The 20,857-nt window shown below is 43.4% G+C and overlaps 1 protein-coding gene across 3 annotated transcripts; it reads left to right on the forward strand.

Annotated features, from left to right (window-relative positions):
• Positions 1 to 1,199: 1,199 nt before the first annotated feature.
• Positions 1,200 to 17,221, forward strand: dazl (deleted in azoospermia-like). Of its 3 annotated transcripts, none has more exons than XR_002257508.2 (10): positions 1,200 to 1,327; positions 2,202 to 2,324; positions 2,792 to 2,883; positions 2,975 to 3,026; positions 3,141 to 3,207; positions 3,485 to 3,618; positions 9,694 to 9,774; positions 10,066 to 10,116; positions 10,434 to 10,540; positions 15,449 to 17,221. XR_002257508.2 is itself a non-coding variant. In XM_020505110.2 (10 exons), the coding sequence occupies exons 1-9, from the start codon at positions 1,325 to 1,327 to the stop codon at positions 10,516 to 10,518; spliced, it is 648 nt and encodes a 215-aa protein (XP_020360699.1). In that variant the 5' UTR covers positions 1,200 to 1,324; the 3' UTR covers positions 10,519 to 10,540; positions 15,449 to 17,221. The 3 variants fall into 3 exon arrangements, 2 of the variants coding, with proteins under 2 accessions (XP_020360699.1, XP_031651073.1); XM_020505110.2 differs by having other exon boundaries at positions 10,474 to 10,540; XM_031795213.1 differs by having other exon boundaries at positions 1,327 to 1,558; positions 10,474 to 10,540.
• The last annotated feature ends 3,636 nt before the right edge of the window (positions 17,222 to 20,857 follow it).

A 20,857-nucleotide genomic window follows, 5' to 3' on the forward strand; every position in this document is an offset into this window, starting at 1 on the left:
CCTCAGACAGTGCTGAAAGTCTACATCAGCTACATCCGATCCCTCTTTGAATACGCCCTACCAGCCTGGATAACAGCCTCACCACAGCAGATGAATCGGCTACAGATCATCCAAAACATGGCAATAAAAATGGCTTACAGACTACCAAGATACATCAGCAATCACTATGTCTGGACTGACATCAATCAACAATAGACAGTCAATCATCAACAGAGCCACTCACAACCCATCACTGAAGGAAGCTGTGGGACAGGCCAGGGACAGACCTAGAAGAGAGGAAAGGGGAGAAGCAACATTTAAAATAAATAAATAATACAATAAATAAATAAATAATAAAAATACAAAAACTTGTGTGTGTATGAAAGTGTGTAGATATATGTGAATGCACTCCTCAGTGCCCCCACCCCTCTCCTCCTGCACATTTGTGAGCTATAATTTAGTTTTTAAAACTTGTTTTATTTTTTAAACACAACAAACTCATGTCGGGGAAAGAAAAAGGTGAAACTAATCTAGGCCTGTTCTGATACAAACCTTAGGGCATTTAGCCTCCGGGATGCCTTGCTTGACCACACCCTCCTTCCTTGCCTTGCCTTGCCTTGCCCTGCCCTGCCCTGCCCTGCCCTGCCCTGCCCTGCCCTGCCCTGCCCTGCCCTGCCCTGCCCTGCCTTGCCCTGCCCTGCCCTGCCCTGCCCTGCCCTGCCCTGCCTCTTCTCTGCATGCCACTCTACCTGCTATGCATGAGCAATACCAATATGTGGCAGCTCGATTTATCCTCATCTGACTGATTTATATTTAATCAAATATGGAATTGATTGCCATTTCTGTCATATTGTGATTTTTTTTTAATAATGAAGCTGTAGCTGGATGGATACGTATACTTTTACTTCCTACACATTTTAAACAGCTACAATCTTGATCTTTGTGAAACTTACCTCATATCGCATCTCATAACAGAAACACTTCTAATTTTTGTATGACACCATTGATTCACATCTGGGAGGGCGTTGTAAACTAGGTTCTCGATATCAGACGTCGTTATTTATCAATAAAGGTGTATACAATTAAATATTGTAAATCTTTAAAATATAGCCTACTGTTTTTAGCAAAGTTGTAACTAAATGACCCGTATAAACCATTATAGATCATAAAAACATTCGGAAAAACACCCCTTGTCTACGTTTTGAAACATCCCAATTAGGTTCAGCAAGTGCGTTGGGCGTGACTTTTTGACAGTCATTAGTTTCAACTTTTTTTTTCGTGCACTTGAAGCGGGGAAGTTTGCGCGGCAGTGTGTTTAATTTATTCTGTTTTAACGGTTTTAGAAATGGTGAGTATCTAGCTAAATCTGTGTTTTGGCAATGATCCAACCACAATACATATATATGCAATATGTTAGTGAACTAATTGCCCGGCCTCTACTACGTCTATTGAACAGTTTTCTGATACGCGGATCAAGTTAGCGAACTGTGATATTTTTTCGCTGTCCAATTTCTCGCAAAAGCGAGCTAAAGTTCTCTGACTTTAGCGAACTTGTAAGCTACAAGTGAAACATTTCTAGGTCATTATCTAAAATACTAACTAGCATGCTTGATTAAACCAGTTGATATGCCAGTTTATTACAAGGTTAAGCATGTTTATAGCTAAGTAGGTAGTTGACATGGCTTAGCTACCAGCTCTGGTGATGGCGGGTGCCTCCTAGTCTAGCTAGCCAGGGCCCTGGCACTAAAATATACTCGTTCATAAGGCAGCTAGTTGATATGTCGAAGTTGTAGTTAGCACAGACTAATAAAAATGTCTTGGGACTAATCCGTTTTTCTATTAAGTGGTTGGGAACTAGCTACCTAGCCGGGAACTGTCGGACAATGACAATATCCTGATTGCTGAAATATAAGTGGATTGTGCTCATGATTGTCAACGATTTCCCGCTTGCCTTTTTGAAATTATATTAGAGTGATTGAGTTTACCCAGGATATTCGCTAGCTAGCGCCTTTCATCTGTGTCTGAGCTAGCTAGCTAGGTCAGTAGATTAATTTTATCTTGATGATTGACGCCTACTCCGGTACTGGCCACAATGGATCCCTACAGTAGTTGGCTAATATCTTTCTGCCAACTTCTTCAGCAGGCTGTTGTGGTTGCTTATAGAAAAGTGCCAGGCAAATGAACTAGTGACCAATTAAATATTTATTTTCTCTTTATTCCAGGATATTCAGAAACAGAGAGATGGATTTCAGACATCCCTAAATTTGAAGCTGTCAAATGGTTATATTTTACCTGAAGGTAGAATGACACCAAACACACTTTTTGTTGGAGGAATCGACATGAAGGTGAATAACTAACTGCTATAGTGTATATTCTTGTCTTCTTTCTGCTGGCATTTTCATAAAAATAAAAAAAGTATACTTGTATTGACTTTATAATGATAATTTTTTTATTTAAATTTTTTCTATTTTGATATTGACCCCTACACTGAGCTTGCAAGTAAGCATTTCACTGTACCATTGACCCCTACACTGAGCTTGCAAGTAAGCATTTCACTGTACCATTGACACCTGCTGTATCCTGTGCAAGTGAAAAATACACTTTGATTTGATTACTTATTATGCAGAGCCTCCACATGGGAAGTTGCGTTGTCTATGATTAAGTGTGCTTTGGAGGGGATGAGAATGTTTCACTGGGATAGTCTGTTCATTTGGCCTGCTCACTGGAATTAAACTGATCCTAAACCAAAAATAATTCCCTAATGGATACAATAAAGTCAACATCTAACTTGCTCATATTGCCCTTTTTTTAGGTGGATGAGAATGAAATCCGGGACTTCTTTGCGAGATTTGGTGCAGTGAAGGAAGTGAAAATCATCACTTACCGTGGCGGCATCTGTAAAGGGTGAGTCCCAAATTAGTAGGCTTTAGTCAAGGCAATTGGATCCATTCAAATTAACCTGGCCTTATATGGAACAATGTCATTCTTTGTGTAGATATGGATTTGTTTACTTCAATGAAGATGTCGACATCCAAACCATCGTTGACGTAAGAACCATTTATTTAACATAATGCATCTTAAATGGAGACAAGTCTTTAAAATTTTGCCTTCATTCTAATTACAAGCGAATGTGTTTCCTCTTCACCTTGTTTACTCTGCAGCAACAGATAAGTTTTAAAGGGCGGAAACTGAAGCTGGGTCCAGCAATCATGAAGGAAAGGAGCTCACGTGAGTTGCTTCACTTGTGTTCATTTTGTTAATCTGTGTGTTTGTAGTAGCTATTTGACTTTGTCTTTGGTACTCTATTGCCACTGCTGAAGTCTGGGTTGTGGCTAAACGTGTTCCAGGTCAACTACATTGCAGATGTTGCATAGCATCAACCAATTGTGGCGTGCCAGGTCATCGACTGCAGTCAGACATCAAAATTGCTACATCAAATGATGTGGTTAGCTGACCACATCTAGGCATTGTGCGATCTGGCATTCTGTTTGTTTGCCCCGCCCAGGTTCCATGCCGTCTCACCTGGTTGGTCAGGTCCCCTGGATGAGCCCCTCCCAGTACATCTACTGCACCTGCTGCTCTCCTGTGGGCGTGGCTCAGCCCTCACCTGTACTCAACGGGGGCAATCCCTACATCCAGGTAAGGCCCTGTCATCACCCCAAAGCCACTGGCTGGGTCCCAAATGACACCCTATTCCCTATATAGTACACTACTTTTGACCAGGTCCCAGGGTGCCTTTAAGAACACACACTGTTGCAAGATGGTGCCAAAGAACATGGCTAATGTTTTACATTCTTCTAACAAATTGTTTTTTTTGCGTTTTGTGTAACTTATTTTGTACATAATGTTGTTGCTACTGTCTCTTATGACCGAAAATAACTTCTGGACATCAGAACAGTGATTACTCACCTTGGACTGGAAGAAACTTTTTCCTTTAACGAGTCCGACGAAAAGTATAAACTGCTTTCACTGGAACAGGCCCAGATCCCCGTCATTTGCTTGAATAAAAGACGCAGGAAAAGGGGCCGCAGATAGGGATGCTTTCTGAGAATCAGTAGGTGAGCGAGTAAACTCCCACTGCACGTTTGCCATCCGTTGTTCTTGCTATCATTGGAAAATAAAATTGGTGACCTACGATTAAGATTATCCTACCAACGGGACATTAAAAACAGTAATATCATGTTTCACCGAGATGTTGCTGAACGACGATACGGATAATATATAGCTGGCGGGCTTTTCTATGCACCGACAGAACAGAGAAGCTACGTCTGGTAAGACGAGGGGTGGGGTGTGTGTCTTTGTCAATAACAGCTAGTCCGAGATGTCTAATATTAAGGAAGTCTCAAGGTATTGCTCGCCTGAGGTAAAGTACCTTATAATAAGCTGTAGACCACACTATTTACCAAGAGTTCTCATCTATATTATTTGTAGCCATCTACTTACCACCACAGAACGAAGCTGGCACTAACACCGCTCTCAACCAACTCTATAAGGCCATAAGCAAAGAAGAACATGCTCACCCAGAAATGGTGCTCCTAGTGGCTGGGGACTTTAATGCAGACAAACTTAAATCAGTTTGTCAACCAGAGGGAAAAAAAATCCAAAACCACCTTTACTCCACACAGAGATGCATACAAAGCTCTCCCCCGCCCTCCATTTGGCAAATCTGACCATAATTTGATCCTCCTGATTCCTGCTTACAAGCAAAAACTAAAGCAGGAAGTACCAGTGACCCCCCTCAATACGGAAGTGGTCAGATGACGCGGATGCTACACTACAGGACTGTTTTGCAAGCTACGACTGGAATATGTTCCAGGATTCATCCAATGGCATTGAGGAGTACACCACCTCACATGCTGACCAGACACGTCGCGTGCGCGAGCGTTGCAAAATAAATGTAGAAATCCATGTTATTCAATTATTGCACCAACACTGCTCTCACACGCCAACAAGCGTCTGCGATGCCAAGGGCTAAAATAGAAGTCATTCCTATTTCTGAAGCAGATCGCACTGAAAGTCCTGCCTCTCCAATCTCCTCATTGGTTTATAGAAGCAGGTACCCACGTGTCATCCCCTCATTGGTTATACACACGTGGGTGATTGAAAGACAAAATGTTTTGCCGGTTGTCGTGATAAAAGTGTAGATGCCAATCACCATATAAATTCAAACATGAAAAAGCCTGGAAGGAGAACAGATGACTAGAAACGATATGGTTGGCCGTGTTATGTGTGGATTAATTGTCGGAGTAGAAGACCTTGTGCATTTCAGGTAAAATAACAACTCAATGTTTATATGCCAGGACAAATTAGCTAGCAACAGCAAGCTAGCTAAATAGGACAAATTAGCTAACTAGCTAAATTGCCATACATGTTTAATGCTTTTCAACCTGTCCCCAAATGAATGTCATTGGTTCAGAGTTTGTTTTGATATTTTAACCTGCGTGTCGTAATCACATTTGGTGTAGGGGAACAAAATACATTTGAGCGCAGCCGGTTTGGGTTCCATGTCAGTCTTCGGCTTCATCAATAAGTGCATCGTCGACATCATCCCCACAGTGACCGTACGTACATATCCCAACCAGAAGCCATGGATTACAGGCAACATCCGCATCGAGCTAAAGGTTAAAGCTGCCGCTTTCAAGGAGTGGGAGACTAATCCGGACGCTTTTAAGAAATCCCACTATGCCCTCAGACGAACCATCAAACAAGCAAAGCGTCAATACAGGATTAAGATTGAATCCTACTACACAGGCTCTGACACTTGTCAGATGTGGCAGGACTTGAAAACTAGTAGACTACCAAGGTAAATCCACACACGAGCTGCCCAGTGACGCGAGCCTACCAGACAAGCTAAATACCTTCTATGCTCGCTTCGAGGCAAGCAACACTGAAGCATGCACGAGAGCACCAGCTGTTCTGGATGACTGTGAAAACGCTCTCGGTAGCAGACGTGAAAACCTTTTAAACAGGTCAACATTAAGAAAGCTGCTGGGCCAGATGGATTACCAGGATGTGTACTCAAGGCATGTGCGGCCAAACTGTCAAGTGTCTTCACTGACATTTTCAACCTCTCCTTGACCGAGTCTGTAATACCTACATGTTTCAAGCAGACCACCATAGTCCCTGTGCCCAAGGAAGCGAAGGTAACCTGCCTAAATGATTACCGTAGCTCTCACGTCGGTAGCCATGAAGTGCTATGAAAGGCTGGTCATGGCTCACATCAACAGCATCCTCCCAGATACCCTAGACCCACTCCAATTTGCATACCACCCCAACAGATCCACAGATGACGCAATCTCACGCCACATTGCCCTTTCCCACCTGGACAAAAGGAACACCGATGTGAGAATGCTATTCATTGACTACAGCTCAGCATTCAACACCAACAAAGCTCATCACTAAGCTAAGAACTGTGGGACTAAACACCTCCCTCAGCAACTGGATACTGGACTTCCTGACAGGCCGCCCCCAGGTGGTAAGGGTAGGCAACAACACTGATCCTCAACACTGGGTCCTCTCAGGGGTGTGTACTTAGTCCCCTCCTGTACTCTCTGTTCACCCACGACTGCGTGGCCAAACACGACTCCAACACCGTTAAGTTTGCTGATGACACCGACGAGACGGCCTATAGGGAGGAGGTCAGAGAACTGGCAGTGTGGTGCCAGGACACCAACCTCTCCCTCAAAAGGTGGGCCGTACAGGCCCCCATTAACATCGAGGCTGTAGTGGAGCAGGTCAAGAGTGTCAAGTTTCTTGGTGTCCACATACACAACAAACTATCATTGTCCAAACATGCGAAGACAGTTGTGAAGAGGGCAGGACAAAACTTTTTCCCCTTCAGGAGACTGAAAAGATTTGGCATGGGTCCCCAGATCCTCAAAAGGTTCAACAGCAGCACCATCGAGAGCATCCTGACCGGTTGCATCACCGCCTGGTATGGCAACTGCTCGGGATCTGACCGTAAGGCGCTACAGAGGGTAGTGTGTACGGCCCAGTTCATCACTGGGGCCAAGCTTCCTGCCATCCAGGACCTACAGTTGAAGTCGGAAGTTTACATACACCTTAGCCAAATACATTTAAACTCCATTTTTCATAATTGCTGACATTTAATCCTAGTAAACATTCCCTGTCTTAGGTCAGTTAGGATCACCACTTTATTTTAAGAACGTGAAATGTCAGAATAATAATAGTGATTTATTTCAGATTTTATTTCTTTCATCACATTCCCAGTGGGTCAGAAGTTTACATACACTCAATTAGTATTTGGTAGCATTGCCTTTTAAATTGTTTAACTTGGGTCAAACGTTTTGAGGAACCTTCCACAAGCTTCCCACAATAAGTTGGTTGAATTATGGCCCATTCCTCCTGACAGAGCTGGTGTAACTGAGTCAGGTTTGTATGCCTCCTTGCTCGCACACACTTTTTCAGTTCTGCCCACAAATTATCTATAGGATTGAGGTCAGGGCTTTGTGATGGCCACTCCAATACCTTGACTTTGTTGTCCTTAAGCCATTTTACCACAACTTTGGAAGTATGCATGGACAGGTAAGCTTCTAAAGCCTTGCCTGTCCATTTGGAAGACCCATTTGCGACCAAGCTTTAACTTCCTGACTGATGTCTTGAGGTGTTGCTTCAATATGGGGTGGCAGGGTATCCTAGTGGTTAGAGTGTTGGGCTAGTCACCGAAAGGTTGCAAGTTCGAATCCCCGAGCTGACAAGGTACAAATCTGTCGTTCTGCCCCTGAACAGGCAGTTAAACCACTGTTCCTAGGCCGTCATTGAAAATAAGAATTTGGTCTTAACTGTCTTGCCTAGTTAAATAAAGATAAAATAAAATAAAAATATTTCCACAATTTTCCATCCTCATGATGCTGCCACCCCCTTGCCTCACGGTTGGGATGGTGTTCTTTGGCTTGCAAGCATCCCCCTTTTTTTCCAAACAGAACAATGGTTATTATGGCCAAACAGTTCTATTTTGTTTAATCAGACCAGAGGACATTTCTTCAAAAAGTACTGTCCCCATGTGCAGTTGCAAACCGTAGTCTGGCTTTTTTATGGCGGTTTTGGAGCAGTGGCTTCTTCCTTGCTGAGCGGCCTTTCAGGTTATGTCGATATAGGACTCGTTTTACTGTGGATATAGATACTTTTGTACCTGTTTCCTCCAGCATCTTTACAAGGTCCTTTGCTGTTGTTCTGGAATAGATTTGCACTTTTCGCACCAAAGTACGTTCATCTCTAGGAGACAGAACGCGTCTCCTTCCTGAGCAGTATGTAGTCTGCGTGGTCTCATGGTGTTTATACTTGCGTACTATTGTTTGTACACATGAACATGGTACCTTCAGGCGTTTGGAAATTCCTCTCAAGGATGAACCAGACTTGTGGAGGTCTACAAAAACAAATTCTGAGGTCTTGGCTGATTTCTTTTGTTTTTCCCCTTATGTCAAGCAAAGAGGCACTGAGTTTGAAGTTAGGCCTTGAAATACATTCACAGGTATACCTCCAATTGACTAAAATGGTGTCAATTAGCCTATCAGAAGGTTCTAAAGCCTTGACATCATTTTCTGGATTTTTCCAAGCTGTTTAAAAGGCACAGTCAACTTAGTGTATGTATGTCACTTCACCCTCACCTATATGTCCAAATTACCTCAACTAACCTGTACACTGCACACTGACTCAGTACCGGTACCCACTGGAATTGTGATACAGTGAAATGATCGGTCTTAACAATTTTTGGGAAAATTACTTCATGCACAAAGTAGATGTCCTAACCGACTTGACAAAACTATAGTTTGTTAACAAGAAATTTGTGGAGTGGTTGAAAAACAAGTTTAATGTCTCCAACCTAAGTGTATGTGAACTTCTGACTTCAACTGTATATAATAGGCAGTATCAGAGGAAAGCCCATAAAATTGTCAGACTCCAGTCACCCAAGTTATAGACTGTTTTCTCTGCTACCGCACGGCAAGCTGTACCGGAGCGCCAAGTCTAGGACCAAAGGCTCCTCAACAGCTTCTACCCCCAAGTTATAAGACTGCTGAACAATTAATCAAATCTCCCCTGGACTATTTACTTTGACCCCACCCCCCCACCCTCCCTTTTGTACAGTGCTGCTGCTCGTTGTATATTATCTATGCATAGTCACTTCACCCTCACCTACATGTCCAAATTACCTCAACTAACCTGTACACTGCACACTGACTTAGTACCAGTAGACCTGTATATGACCTCATTGTTCTTATTGTGTTACTTCGTATTTCTTTTTGACTTTAGTCTATTTGGTAAATATTTTCTTAACTGTTCTTGAACTGCACTGTTGATTAAGGGCTTGTAAGTTCGCATTTCTCTAAGGTCTACACTTGTTGTATTTAGCGCATGTAACAAAAAAAAGTTTGATTTGAAGATGGGCTTGGATCAGTTCACACTTTTGGACTAATAGTGGTCCCAAAAGTGCATCTGCCCACCATGTTCAGTAGGCAAACACTGGACGTTGCAAATAGAAATGTCCTGAATAGAGCTGATGGGATACCTTATTCTAGATGTCAGAGACATGTTTTTTTTCTACATAACATTCCTCTAAGCTGTGCTCTGCTAAACATGGCCCAAGAAAACTACACAAGTGCTCCTAAAATTACACCAGATTTACAGTTGACCATCTTATATCTTACACTGAGACAATATAGATATTATAGTATTAGTTTTTCCCTCTTTTCTCAGCCTTACTCGTATAACGGCCTTCAAGGAGTCATGATGCCACAGATGCCCATGAGCTACTCACAAACCGCCTACGCGTACCAGGTAAACACACTTGTACAGGCAAAGAACCTATTAATAAAACAACTTTATTGTCCTCTGGAGAAAACACGCAATACAACATGACATATTGAGTATCAACAATATAATATACTAAACTAATATACATGCGTGAAATGCTAGATGCCTAGACCACCTACATACATCTGACATACTGTAACATAGCATGATAGACAGTCCCACCTGCTCCACATCCTCCATATTCCCAGTGGAGGAATAAAAGGATGCTTATGTGTTCTTGTATGTCTGACCTTTGACCCCCTGCTCCTCCCCCAGTACGCCTCACCACACTGGACCGGGGAGCAGAGGACACGGCTTGTCAACCAGGTGACGCTCACGTCTTCTGAATGACACTCTACCTTTTGGTTACTGTTAAGAATGCATGACCAGATATGTAATTGTATTTGAACTGATTGGAATGTTTGCACCGTCTGTATTGTTGGCTGGTCAAGTAATGGCCACTGGGTGGCAGTGTTTGGTAAAGCTTATATTGTCATGTTGGTGTGAGTCCTTTTGAGCTCACAAACAGTACCTTCCGCCAGTCTGTATCAGTAATTCATGTGTAGGCTAAGGATGACGGATTTTCTTCAAGGGTGTTTTTGCTGTAATAGCTCCTGTGTTAAGGTTCACTGTGGTTGTTTCAGCCGGCTCATTATTTGATGTGATGTGGTGCACCGTTTCCAGAACTTTGTGGACTGTGGAGTCCAGACTCTGCTGACTCTGCTGTAGCCCACTGACCCTCCTGTACCAGGTGAGCGCATACACACACACCCTGACCCTTCCAGTGTACCAGGTGAACACACACACCCTGACACTCCCAGTGTACCGGGTGAACACACACCCTGACCCTCCCGCTAGGGCTGTCCACGACAAAAGAAAATCTTGGTCGACCGAGTCGTCCTGTTCTTTTGATCAATCGATTGGTCTTTTTTTAAACTTATTTTTCCATATAGACAAACACCCTATGTGTTTGAAAAAAAACAACTACATATGCAACTAGATTGACTGAAGCTTTAAGCACACTGTTTGATTAAATAATTAAGACACACAAATTACTCGAGCCCGATGGTCACGATGTTTAAAAAGGGGGTCTGTGTGACTGGCACACGTCGCTCTCCTCCCTACTGCAGTGAAAAGGCACCACAGCAAGTGTTTATTGCGCTCTCTGTGCTGAAGCTGCTACATCATTTCAGCCATTTAGTTTCTTGTTTCTGACTGAAAAGGCACTGCATCTCATTGCTAGAGTCGTCACTACAGACCCTGGTTTGAAATCTGGGTTTATCAAAACCGGCCATGATTGAGAGTCCCATAGGGCGGTGTAAAATTGGCCCAGCGTCGTCCGTGTTGGGGGAGGGTTTGGCCGGGGTAGGCCGTAATTGTAAAATAAGAATTAGTTCGTAACTGACTTACCTTGTTAAATAAAGGTTTTAAAATGTAAAAAAACAATGGGCCTGACCTGTAGCCTATCATTTATCACATCAATAAATTGGCTATAACAAACTCTCAACACAGTAATACGTGACAGCAAAATGGATGCAGAGGATGTGAAAAATAAACTGGATATGGGCGAATGTTTACTGGTTGCTTGGGGGAAAGGGGAAGTCAGATCTGTGGAAGACATTTGACTTAGTTGTGGAAACTACTGGAGATAAAGAAAAATGAGGGTATAGGATGGAGGTTGACCGATTTATGATTTTTCGAAACCGATTAATCAGCCATTTTTATATATGAAATAATGACAATTACAACAATACTGAATGAACAATGAACACTTATTTTAACTTAATATAATACAAAAAATCTATTTGGTCTCAAATAAATAATGAAACATGCTCAATTTGGTTTAAAAAATGCATAAAGTGTTGGAGAAGAAAGTAAAAGTGCAATATGTGCAACCTTAAGTCTAAATATTGCTGTACATTGCACAACCTTCAACGTTATGTCATAATTATGTACAATTCTGGCAAATTAGTTTGCAATGAGGCTGGCAGCACAAACTGTTTAATATACTCTGCGTGCAATGAACGCAAGAGAAGTGACACAATTTCCCTAGTTAATATTGCCTGTTAACATGAATTTATTTTAACTAAATATGCAGGTTAAAAATATACTTCTGTGTATTGATTTTAAGGCAAAAGATGTTTATGGTTAGGTATATTCGTGCAACGATTGTGCTCTTTTCGCAAATGCGCTTTTGTTAAATCATCACCCATTTGGCGACGTAGGCTGTGATTCGATGATAAATTAACAGGCACCGCATTGATTATATGCAACGCAGGACAAGCTAGTTAACTACATAGTTGATGCTATTACTAGGTTAACTAGTGATTATGTGAAGATAAATTTAATGCTAGCAACTTACTTTGGCTCCTTGCTGCACTCGCGTAACAGGTTAGCCTGCCACGCAGTTTCCTCGAGGAATGCAATGTAATCGGCGTCCAAAAATGCCGATTAGCGATTGTTATTAAACCTTGAAATCAAGGCTGTTATGCAAAGCGTACTAATGATAACAACATGACTTAATATTATGATCATAATTGTAATAACAATAAGGAGATCACGATAAACAAGGGTATATGAGAGAGAGCTGCGTGTATATTGTGTGTGACCAACAGGTGCTGTTTTACAATATTTTTCTGCCTGGTATTGAACAGCGTAAACAATAAATAAGTAATATCAGTCTATTCTAACTGATTTTGTTTATTTTTTTCAAGCCTTTATTACAGCATAGCAAAGATTTAATAACAGACCAATCTGTTAAATTGCTTTATCCTGCATTTTGCCGTTGCATGAGGCTTGGTGCTCATGGAATCAGTAAGCTCTTAAACAAACACTCACAGACAACAGAAGCAAGATCTGTTTTATTTCTGTAGATATATGAATGATTTATAAAGCCAGGCACATTTTAAGTTGGGCTATTAATTATAGACCTAATGAAATTGGTTTCCTCTCCTCCATTTTCTTAGATAATTAGGCTGTTGCTTCTCTGCTGCTGCTGCCTCCGTCGCATTGTTCTCAATCCCAATGTGCTGGTTAACTTTGATAATATGCATTTAGCAACATAGGGAAAGGTGCTGATTCTGCTGTGCGACCGTATCCAACGCAGGAGAAAGCCCATTTGTTATAAAATATTAGATTGGTTAGTATTGCACCATTTATTTTTACCCACATATAACATGTGGTGAGGCGTACTGGGGGAGGAGCAGGGGGTCAAAGGTCAGACATACAAGAACACATAAGCATCCTTTTATTCCTCCACTGGGAATATGGAGGATGTGGAGCAGGTTACCCAGATACAATTCCAGTATCACATGTCTTGTTGATGGACTGTGCCATCCCCACGGGGTCCGCAATGGATTAGTCCACCGAGACAGGCTCGAATCAGACAGGAGTCCAGTGCACCATGATTATTATTTATTTATTTATTGCGACTGCTCGACTAAAGATATCTCGGTCAGCCTATCGCCCAAACTCGACCACGCGACGAAATGTGGTCAGCCCAAGTGAGCACACACTGACCCTCCCACTGAATCAGGTGCTCATACACACACACACACACACTGACCCGCTGTGCCAGGTGCTCATACACACACACACACACACACACTGACCCGCTGTGCCAGGTGCTCATACACACACACACACACACACACTGACCCGCTGTGCCAGGTGCTCATACACACACACACACACACTGACCCGCTGTGCCAGGTGCTCATACACACACACACACACACTGACCCGCTGTGCCAGGTGCTCATACACACACACACACTGACCCGCTGTGCCAGGTGCTCATACACACACACACTGACCCGCTGTGCCAGGTGCTCATACACACACACACACTGACCCGCTGTGCCAGGTGCTCATACACACACAAACACACTGACCCACTGTGCCAGGTGCTCATACACACACACTGACCCGCTGTGCCAGGTGCTCATACACACACAAACACACTGACCCGCTGTGCCAGGTGCTCATACACACACACACACTGACCCGCTGTGCCAGGTGCTCATACACACACACACACTGACCCGCTGTGCCAGGTGCTCATACACACACACACACTGACCCGCTGTGCCAGGTGCTCATACACACACACACACACACACACACTGACCCGCTGTGCCAGGTGCTCATACACACACACACACTGACCCGCTGTGCCAGGTGCTCATACACACACACTGACCCGCTGTGCCAGGTGCTCATACACACACACACACACTGACCCGCTGTGCCAGGTGCTCATACACACACACACACACACACACTGACCCGCTGTGCCAGGTGCTCATACACACACACACACTGACCCGCTGTGCCAGGTGCTCATACACACACACACACACTGACCCGCTGTGCCAGGTGCTCATACACACACACACACACTGACCCGCTGTGCCAGGTGCTCATACACACACTGACCCGCTGTGCCAGGTGCTCATACACACACTGACCCGCTGTGCCAGGTGCTCATATACACACTGACCCGCTGTGCCAGGTGCTCATATACACACTGACCCGCTGTGCCAGGTGCTCATACACACACTGACCCGCTGTGCCAGGTGCTCATACACACACTGACCCGCTGTGCCAGGTGCTCATACACACACTGACCCGCTGTGCCAGGTGCTCATACACACACTGACCCTCCCCCGCTGTGCCAGGTGCTCATACACACACTGACCCTCCCCCGCTGTGCCAGGTGCTCACACACACTGACCCTCCCCCGCTGTGCCAGGTGCTCACACACACACTGACCCTCCCCCGCTGTGCCAGGTGCTCATACACACACTGACCCTCCCCCGCTGTGCCAGGTGCTCATACACACACACACTGACCCTCCCCCGCTGTGCCAGGTGCTCATACACACACACACTGACCCTCCCCCGCTGTGCCAGGTGCTCATACACACACACTGACCCTCCCCCGCTGTGCCAGGTGCTCATACACACACACACACACACACTGACCCTCCCCCGCTGTGCAGGTGCTCATACACAGACCTCCCGCTGTTTTAGTTCTTTCTATACGTCTTTCCTTTCTCCTCTATGGTCTCTGACCAATCTCTTCGTTGTTCTTACAACTCTTCTCTGTTCTCTACCTCCAGTTTGCAGTGATTTCTTCTCACAAAGATATTAGCATTTAGTGATTGTTAAGTGCTGATTTGAACGCTCCAAGTGAATTGTCTGCAGTTCTTTCTTCTTTTTTTTTAAGAAGCATTGTCTGTCTGTTATAGATGATGACAATCTGTTCATCCTGAAGAACCTTCTATCCTCTTGTCAGACTGGCCAGTCCTAGTATCTTAATTTGTCTTCCCGCGATTCCTCGCTTCTTTCTCAACCGTATTGGAGGAGATGGACCCAAGGTCATTCTGAATGCAATTTGAGGAGAGAGAATGCGAGGAATTGAGAAAAGACCAATTGAGATACTAGAACTGTCCACACAATCTGACGACTAAAGGAAAGAATCGCCTACTTCTCAACCCATTGGCTTGGATGGTCAGAGGAGAGGGACCTCTGACCGTCTCATCCAATGGGTCTTGAGAAGGCGAGAGGATGTGAGGAATCAAAAAATGGAATTGAAAAAGCCCTATAATCCTAGCTGATGGTTGGCTGAATGCTTGTCTGTTTTCTGTCCACCACAGGGGGTGATGTGTGCCAGTCTGCACTGCGACAAGATGACATCCTGGCCTTTTGGAGTGCTAGAAGCAACAAACTTAAAAAATCTACATTACCAGGATGCTTTCTCTCCCTGACATCCCTCCCTCGCTCGCTTTGAGACCCATTTTAACACACCGACCGTGGCGGCTCAACACTTACACCTGATGGGCGTGGTCACTGACTGTGCTCCATGATTGGCTTGGCTAGGACCACGGTCCTGGGGTTTGGACCGCTTTTAAACCACCTCAACCACTGTCACGCAGGGAAGAGAGGAAGTAATTTTGGTGCCTCGGCATTTTCATAACACAAGGCAATGTGTGGTGTCACTTTTTTGGGGGGGGTTTTTGTTGGGTTTTTTGATTGTCCCAAACCAAAAGACTTTTACGCTCACCTGTGCATATTTATATTTTATTTTGTACTATTTATGTTGAAATTATTTTAATGTCGGTTTGTTTGGGTTTAAGCTTTTAGCGGGGCCTCTCTGTACATAGATTTGTAATACAGTAAATTCATCTTTAGAATAGTGAGATCAATTAACTTTCCCTTTATTAATTCACGTTCCATCCCCATACTGCTTCAATTTAAGATAAACTAGTGCGTTGAATTATTATGAGGGCAGCATTGGGCACAACACTAACACATATTTCAGGTACTATTTGTTTTGTTCCTGTCTTAATAAGCTACTTTAGTCACCATTTTGTTTTCCATCACTGTATTCCAAGTGCCTGCCTGCTTTTCTGTTATGAGGGTTTATTTAGAATTGGGATGCACTGGTATCTCGAGTGTTGCTGTTTCCAAAGTTATGGATCCTTTTATTGTGGCACTGGTCAATGTTTCTTAGGTTATGTCCCAAATGGCACCCTGTTCCCTATTTAGTGCACTACTTTTGACTAGGGTCCTGATAAAAAGTAGTGAACTATATAGGGTGCCATTTGGGGAGTTGACTTGGACTGTTCCAGCTCTTCCAAGAGGAAAATCACTGCGTCAATTTCCCATGAAGGTGTTGATAAACTACTTTTATAATGCAGCCTGGGTCGGGAAATCTTTTTTTAAATTTTAATTCACTCAAATTAAGGACATAACTAAAAGCAATGTGTTCATCACTACAGTTTGAAGTTCACTTTATTGAGAGAAATTGTTGCACTGATTGTGTGTTTAAGAATTTTTTTTGAGATGGTGTCATTTTGATTTCATGAATGATAAACCCTGATGTAATCACGTTTCAGGCCAATGGGTTAACTGGGTGCATTTAAATGGGATAACATTTGGATACATCGGGTCATGGGTGGGATTTCATATCAGTAACATCCAGCGGTTTACCCAGGTGTATGTGGACGTAAGGTTTTGCCTGCCCTGGATAACCTCTTCTAAATGTACCCTCGGCATGCATAGTTGTACCTTGTCATGGATCTCTTGGTTTAGTTTTCTTTGTCAATTCTCCTGCTATGACCCATGCTATTCGGTACTTAGTTGTTTTAAAATGGCACCCTATTGCTTATAGTGCACTACTTCTCTGGTCGAAAGTAACATTTGGGATGTAACCTAGCCATTGATCTTAAAGGAATCTAATCATGTTGATGGGAATATGATGGTTAGAGCTTTTCTAGATCACTGTACTGGTTTAAGTTGGGTTCTTGTTGAGGTGTTCTTGTTGAGGTGTTCATGTTAACAATTTAAGGTTTGGATTTAGTTTTAAAAAAAATATATATATATATATATATATACATATACAAATAAATTTGAATGAAGTAATCACACACTCGTACTTTACTGAAAGCTGTAATTGTTTCTTGACCGTTTTCAAGTGGACATTTCTCCCCAGTTTCAATCCATGACCCTTGGAGCTTTATTTCCCAGACACTTTCTGAAGTCTTTTTCTGTCTACTGTTGTGCAGAAGTGCTCCTGTCTTCACTGTGGACTGGTTGCCATCTGAAATTGGTTGTTGGTCAAGACCCAGAGTGTGATCCAAAGTCCTACAATTTCTTTATGGTCAAAGCTAAATTGAAGTATGAAGCTGAACCTAACTGAAGTCAGCTTTGGGGAAGGTCCACCGTTTGATCTATTCCACAATTTGTGACCCGGGGTGGTTTTGTTAGTGCACACCTAGCAAAATGCGTTGCAACATAAACTAGCATTTATTATTGGGTAAGTTCAGGTTAGTCCTTCCCTGATTTGGCATACACTCCAAGTGGCTGCTGGTTGGTCACAGCTGCTTTTCTGTCAAGGCAAATCAGACTCTTCTGGTCACAGACCATTTTGTCACAGACAGCAGAATGCTGGTGTACCTACCTACGCTCCCTGGGGGGGCCTGCCCCTTCACAGACAGGCTGCTCTGAATTATGGAGTAGTCTGATAGGCTTTATGAAATATGAATTTATAACAGCGATCCACGCCTAACACAAACCCTTCACAACTTCCATACAAACCCATCAACATGCTTTGAGTCTGTCAACATCAACTTTTCTGTCCATGACTGACTGACTGAACACAATGTCCCACAAAGTCCATTTCCTAACAGACATAGTTAAATAAAGGACTAAAGCAACCTAACGTGCTCTTTATAGTCCAAGGACTTTACATGTTCTGTGACTGACATAACAATAGAAAAACTTCTGATGCTCAACCAATTTCCCACCTTGCACCTTGTGTATGCTAACTCAACAGTTAGTTGACCCTGAATTCCCCCCCCCCCCAAAAAAAAAAATCCCGGACAAACTCAGGATTAAAAAAAAAAATCTATGCATGACAAAGTCACTACACAAACCAATACATTAATTGCACTATAATTGTGAAGAAATGGTGCCCATAAACTGTTAGGTCCCTCACAAAGCTACCTCAACAGTAGTCCCAACATTTTACCGCTGCTACACCTGGCTATCCGGAGAGCCTTGTCTGGCAGGGAAACAGTTCATTCAACCTCATTTACTGCCTTAAAAAAACAGCTGATATGGAAGACTTGCTTAAACACGTGGCTTCTACTGACAATTGAGATGTACACACTATTGCTTAAGGGGACGACGAGTGGATGAGGCCATTCGTGATTTCTATTAAGATATTAATGAGCGAGCTAGGACAGACGTAGGACAGACGTAGGACAGACGTAGGCAGTATTACTATATGTTCAGAACTTTTGAAATGTACAGCGACAGAACCCAGAACATGGCCTGTTCTTACTGTATTATCCCCGTATGTCACTTATGCCTGAAGACCCCTCAAAATAAGGATTATTATGTTTCCAAGCCCTTCCAGAACCAATGCGTGTTAATGTTCAGGCGGAGTGTTGGGGCTCAAAACTCCCCTGTACAGAAGACGCCTTTGTCCAGTGACACTTATGTGTAATGAAACTGAGTCATGATCAAGTGCTAAAACAGACCTACAGCACTTGCTATAACATGCCCTTATGACATTTATAATTGAGTAATTGAGCTTGCCATTTTATTCACTCTTTGTGGCTTCCTCTTCACTCATACTATTGCGCTTCCTTCCCTGCTGGTTAAATCAGCCTTCAGCAACTGTAGCGAAGGTTCAATAAGCAGAGGGAGGAGAGAATCATAATGGTAGACCGTGCTGACGCTCTCAAACACACACATAGAGGGAGATATAATTGGAGGGAGTGAGCGGGGAGAAGAGAACGGAGTGTGTGTGAGGAGTTGATATCACGGGTTTAGGGAGTGATACAGTACTGTACAGTTGTCAGAGGGAGGATTCGGATTTCCGGTTAGCGGAGCAGCATGATCTTAACCGCGGGTAGTGCCTCTTAAACCGAGGTGATCTCACCGACGACTGTGGATTGACAGACAGGCGCACAGAGAAACACACCGAGGACACATTTACCTCAGAAAAAGTGTGAGGGTTTGTTTGTGTGTTGGTGTAACCACATGAGCTCATTGCTTGCCCATGTGTCCTGACTGGGTTCGACTTCTCTGCCCGTGATAACATCCAAACGGGTATGTTTATGTTTTGTTGTTTGTCTCAGCTCTCTGAAAACGAATTACATTTGTGTATTAAGATGGAATGGAAATGTAGGGCAAGGTTCACGGGTGTTGTTCTTATCCTAGATGAAACGAAAAGTATTCTCATCACTTATTAATGTTGTAGGTCTACTGGCAACATCTATCTGGGGCCTCTAAGATAAAATAAACTATTGGGAAACGTCTGAGACGTGTGTAGGCTCAACTGTACAGTGTACACTTTTTGGAAAGAGAGGGGAGAAGTTGTGGATTGTCTATAGAAGGATCCCTTACATGGGTTCGTTTTTGGCCACAACACAAGTTCTGGTCACAACAGTTAATAACGGTTAATTAACACCCGACCAATGTTCTACTCTAGGTTATACGTTCTGCCAAGACCTGTAAACGATTCTTATCCGCTGTATAATATTGATTTTGAAGTATGTGCCAGCGACTATTTGTGGATAGTATTCCAATCACGCCACAGTCTCTGGCAGGGCTCAAGCCCAGATATGCGTGACAGAGTAAATTGTGTCAAGCGCAGCTGGAGAGATGGAAAGAGCAGAGAAATGTGCGAGAGTGTGATTCGGTGCGTAAACGATCTGTCTTTTCCTGTTTGCTAAACTGCCATTGTTATAACGGACACCAGCAGTTCGCCACGTGCCCTGAGCATGCAGGAGAGAAACGTGCACAAAAAACCCACAGGCGCATGTTGGCCCCCTTTTGGCGTTTTTCTTAATGTACCATACATTTGTTTGTAAATCACCACAAATAAAAAGTAACTTTTTTTCATAGGGTGTTTGACAATATGTCTGGTGTTATTCTTGGAAAGTAGACTAGATTCAGGCTACCCATTGAAATGAATTGGATGACAATGTTTGCAGGCAATTCATCAACGTCAAACAGGTGTGTGAAATCGAATTCATTATAGTTTATACCCATTTAGGTTTATTTTATTTCTTCTGGGATCATGCCTCCCTCGGAGCACATTGACACTCTCCCATGCTCTCTCTAATCCCCTTTTACATTTTTGTTCTTCTTCCTGCGTCCCCTTCCATATTTAGTGCGAATCTTTTCATCCGCGTGCCCATCTCGCGCTCTCCCTCCGCGGAAGATGAATGGCGTTTCTCTGTGCGTTTGCGCTCCCCAGAAGAGTTCCAAGATAGCGGTGCCACAGCACAGACGGATTATCCTCGCGTGTAATCCGCGTTTGGTTGCGCTGTCATTTAAAATAACTCAGTTAAAAGAGCTGCTTTAATGAGATGCCCTCCTCTGTCTCTCTCCAGCTCTTCTCTCTTTCCTCATACCGCCTTCCTTTGCTCATTTAACTTCTAAGGGCTCTGTATTTTTTTTGTGGTGATTTAGATGCCTCACCTTAACCGTGTGGTAAGATTATGATGATGATGCCAACGGGTAAATTATCACCACAGGTAGTGCTGAGC

This window comes from Oncorhynchus kisutch, linkage group LG17, assembly GCF_002021735.2.
Source record: "Oncorhynchus kisutch isolate 150728-3 linkage group LG17, Okis_V2, whole genome shotgun sequence".
Classification (NCBI taxonomy): Eukaryota; Metazoa; Chordata; class Actinopteri; order Salmoniformes; family Salmonidae; genus Oncorhynchus; species Oncorhynchus kisutch.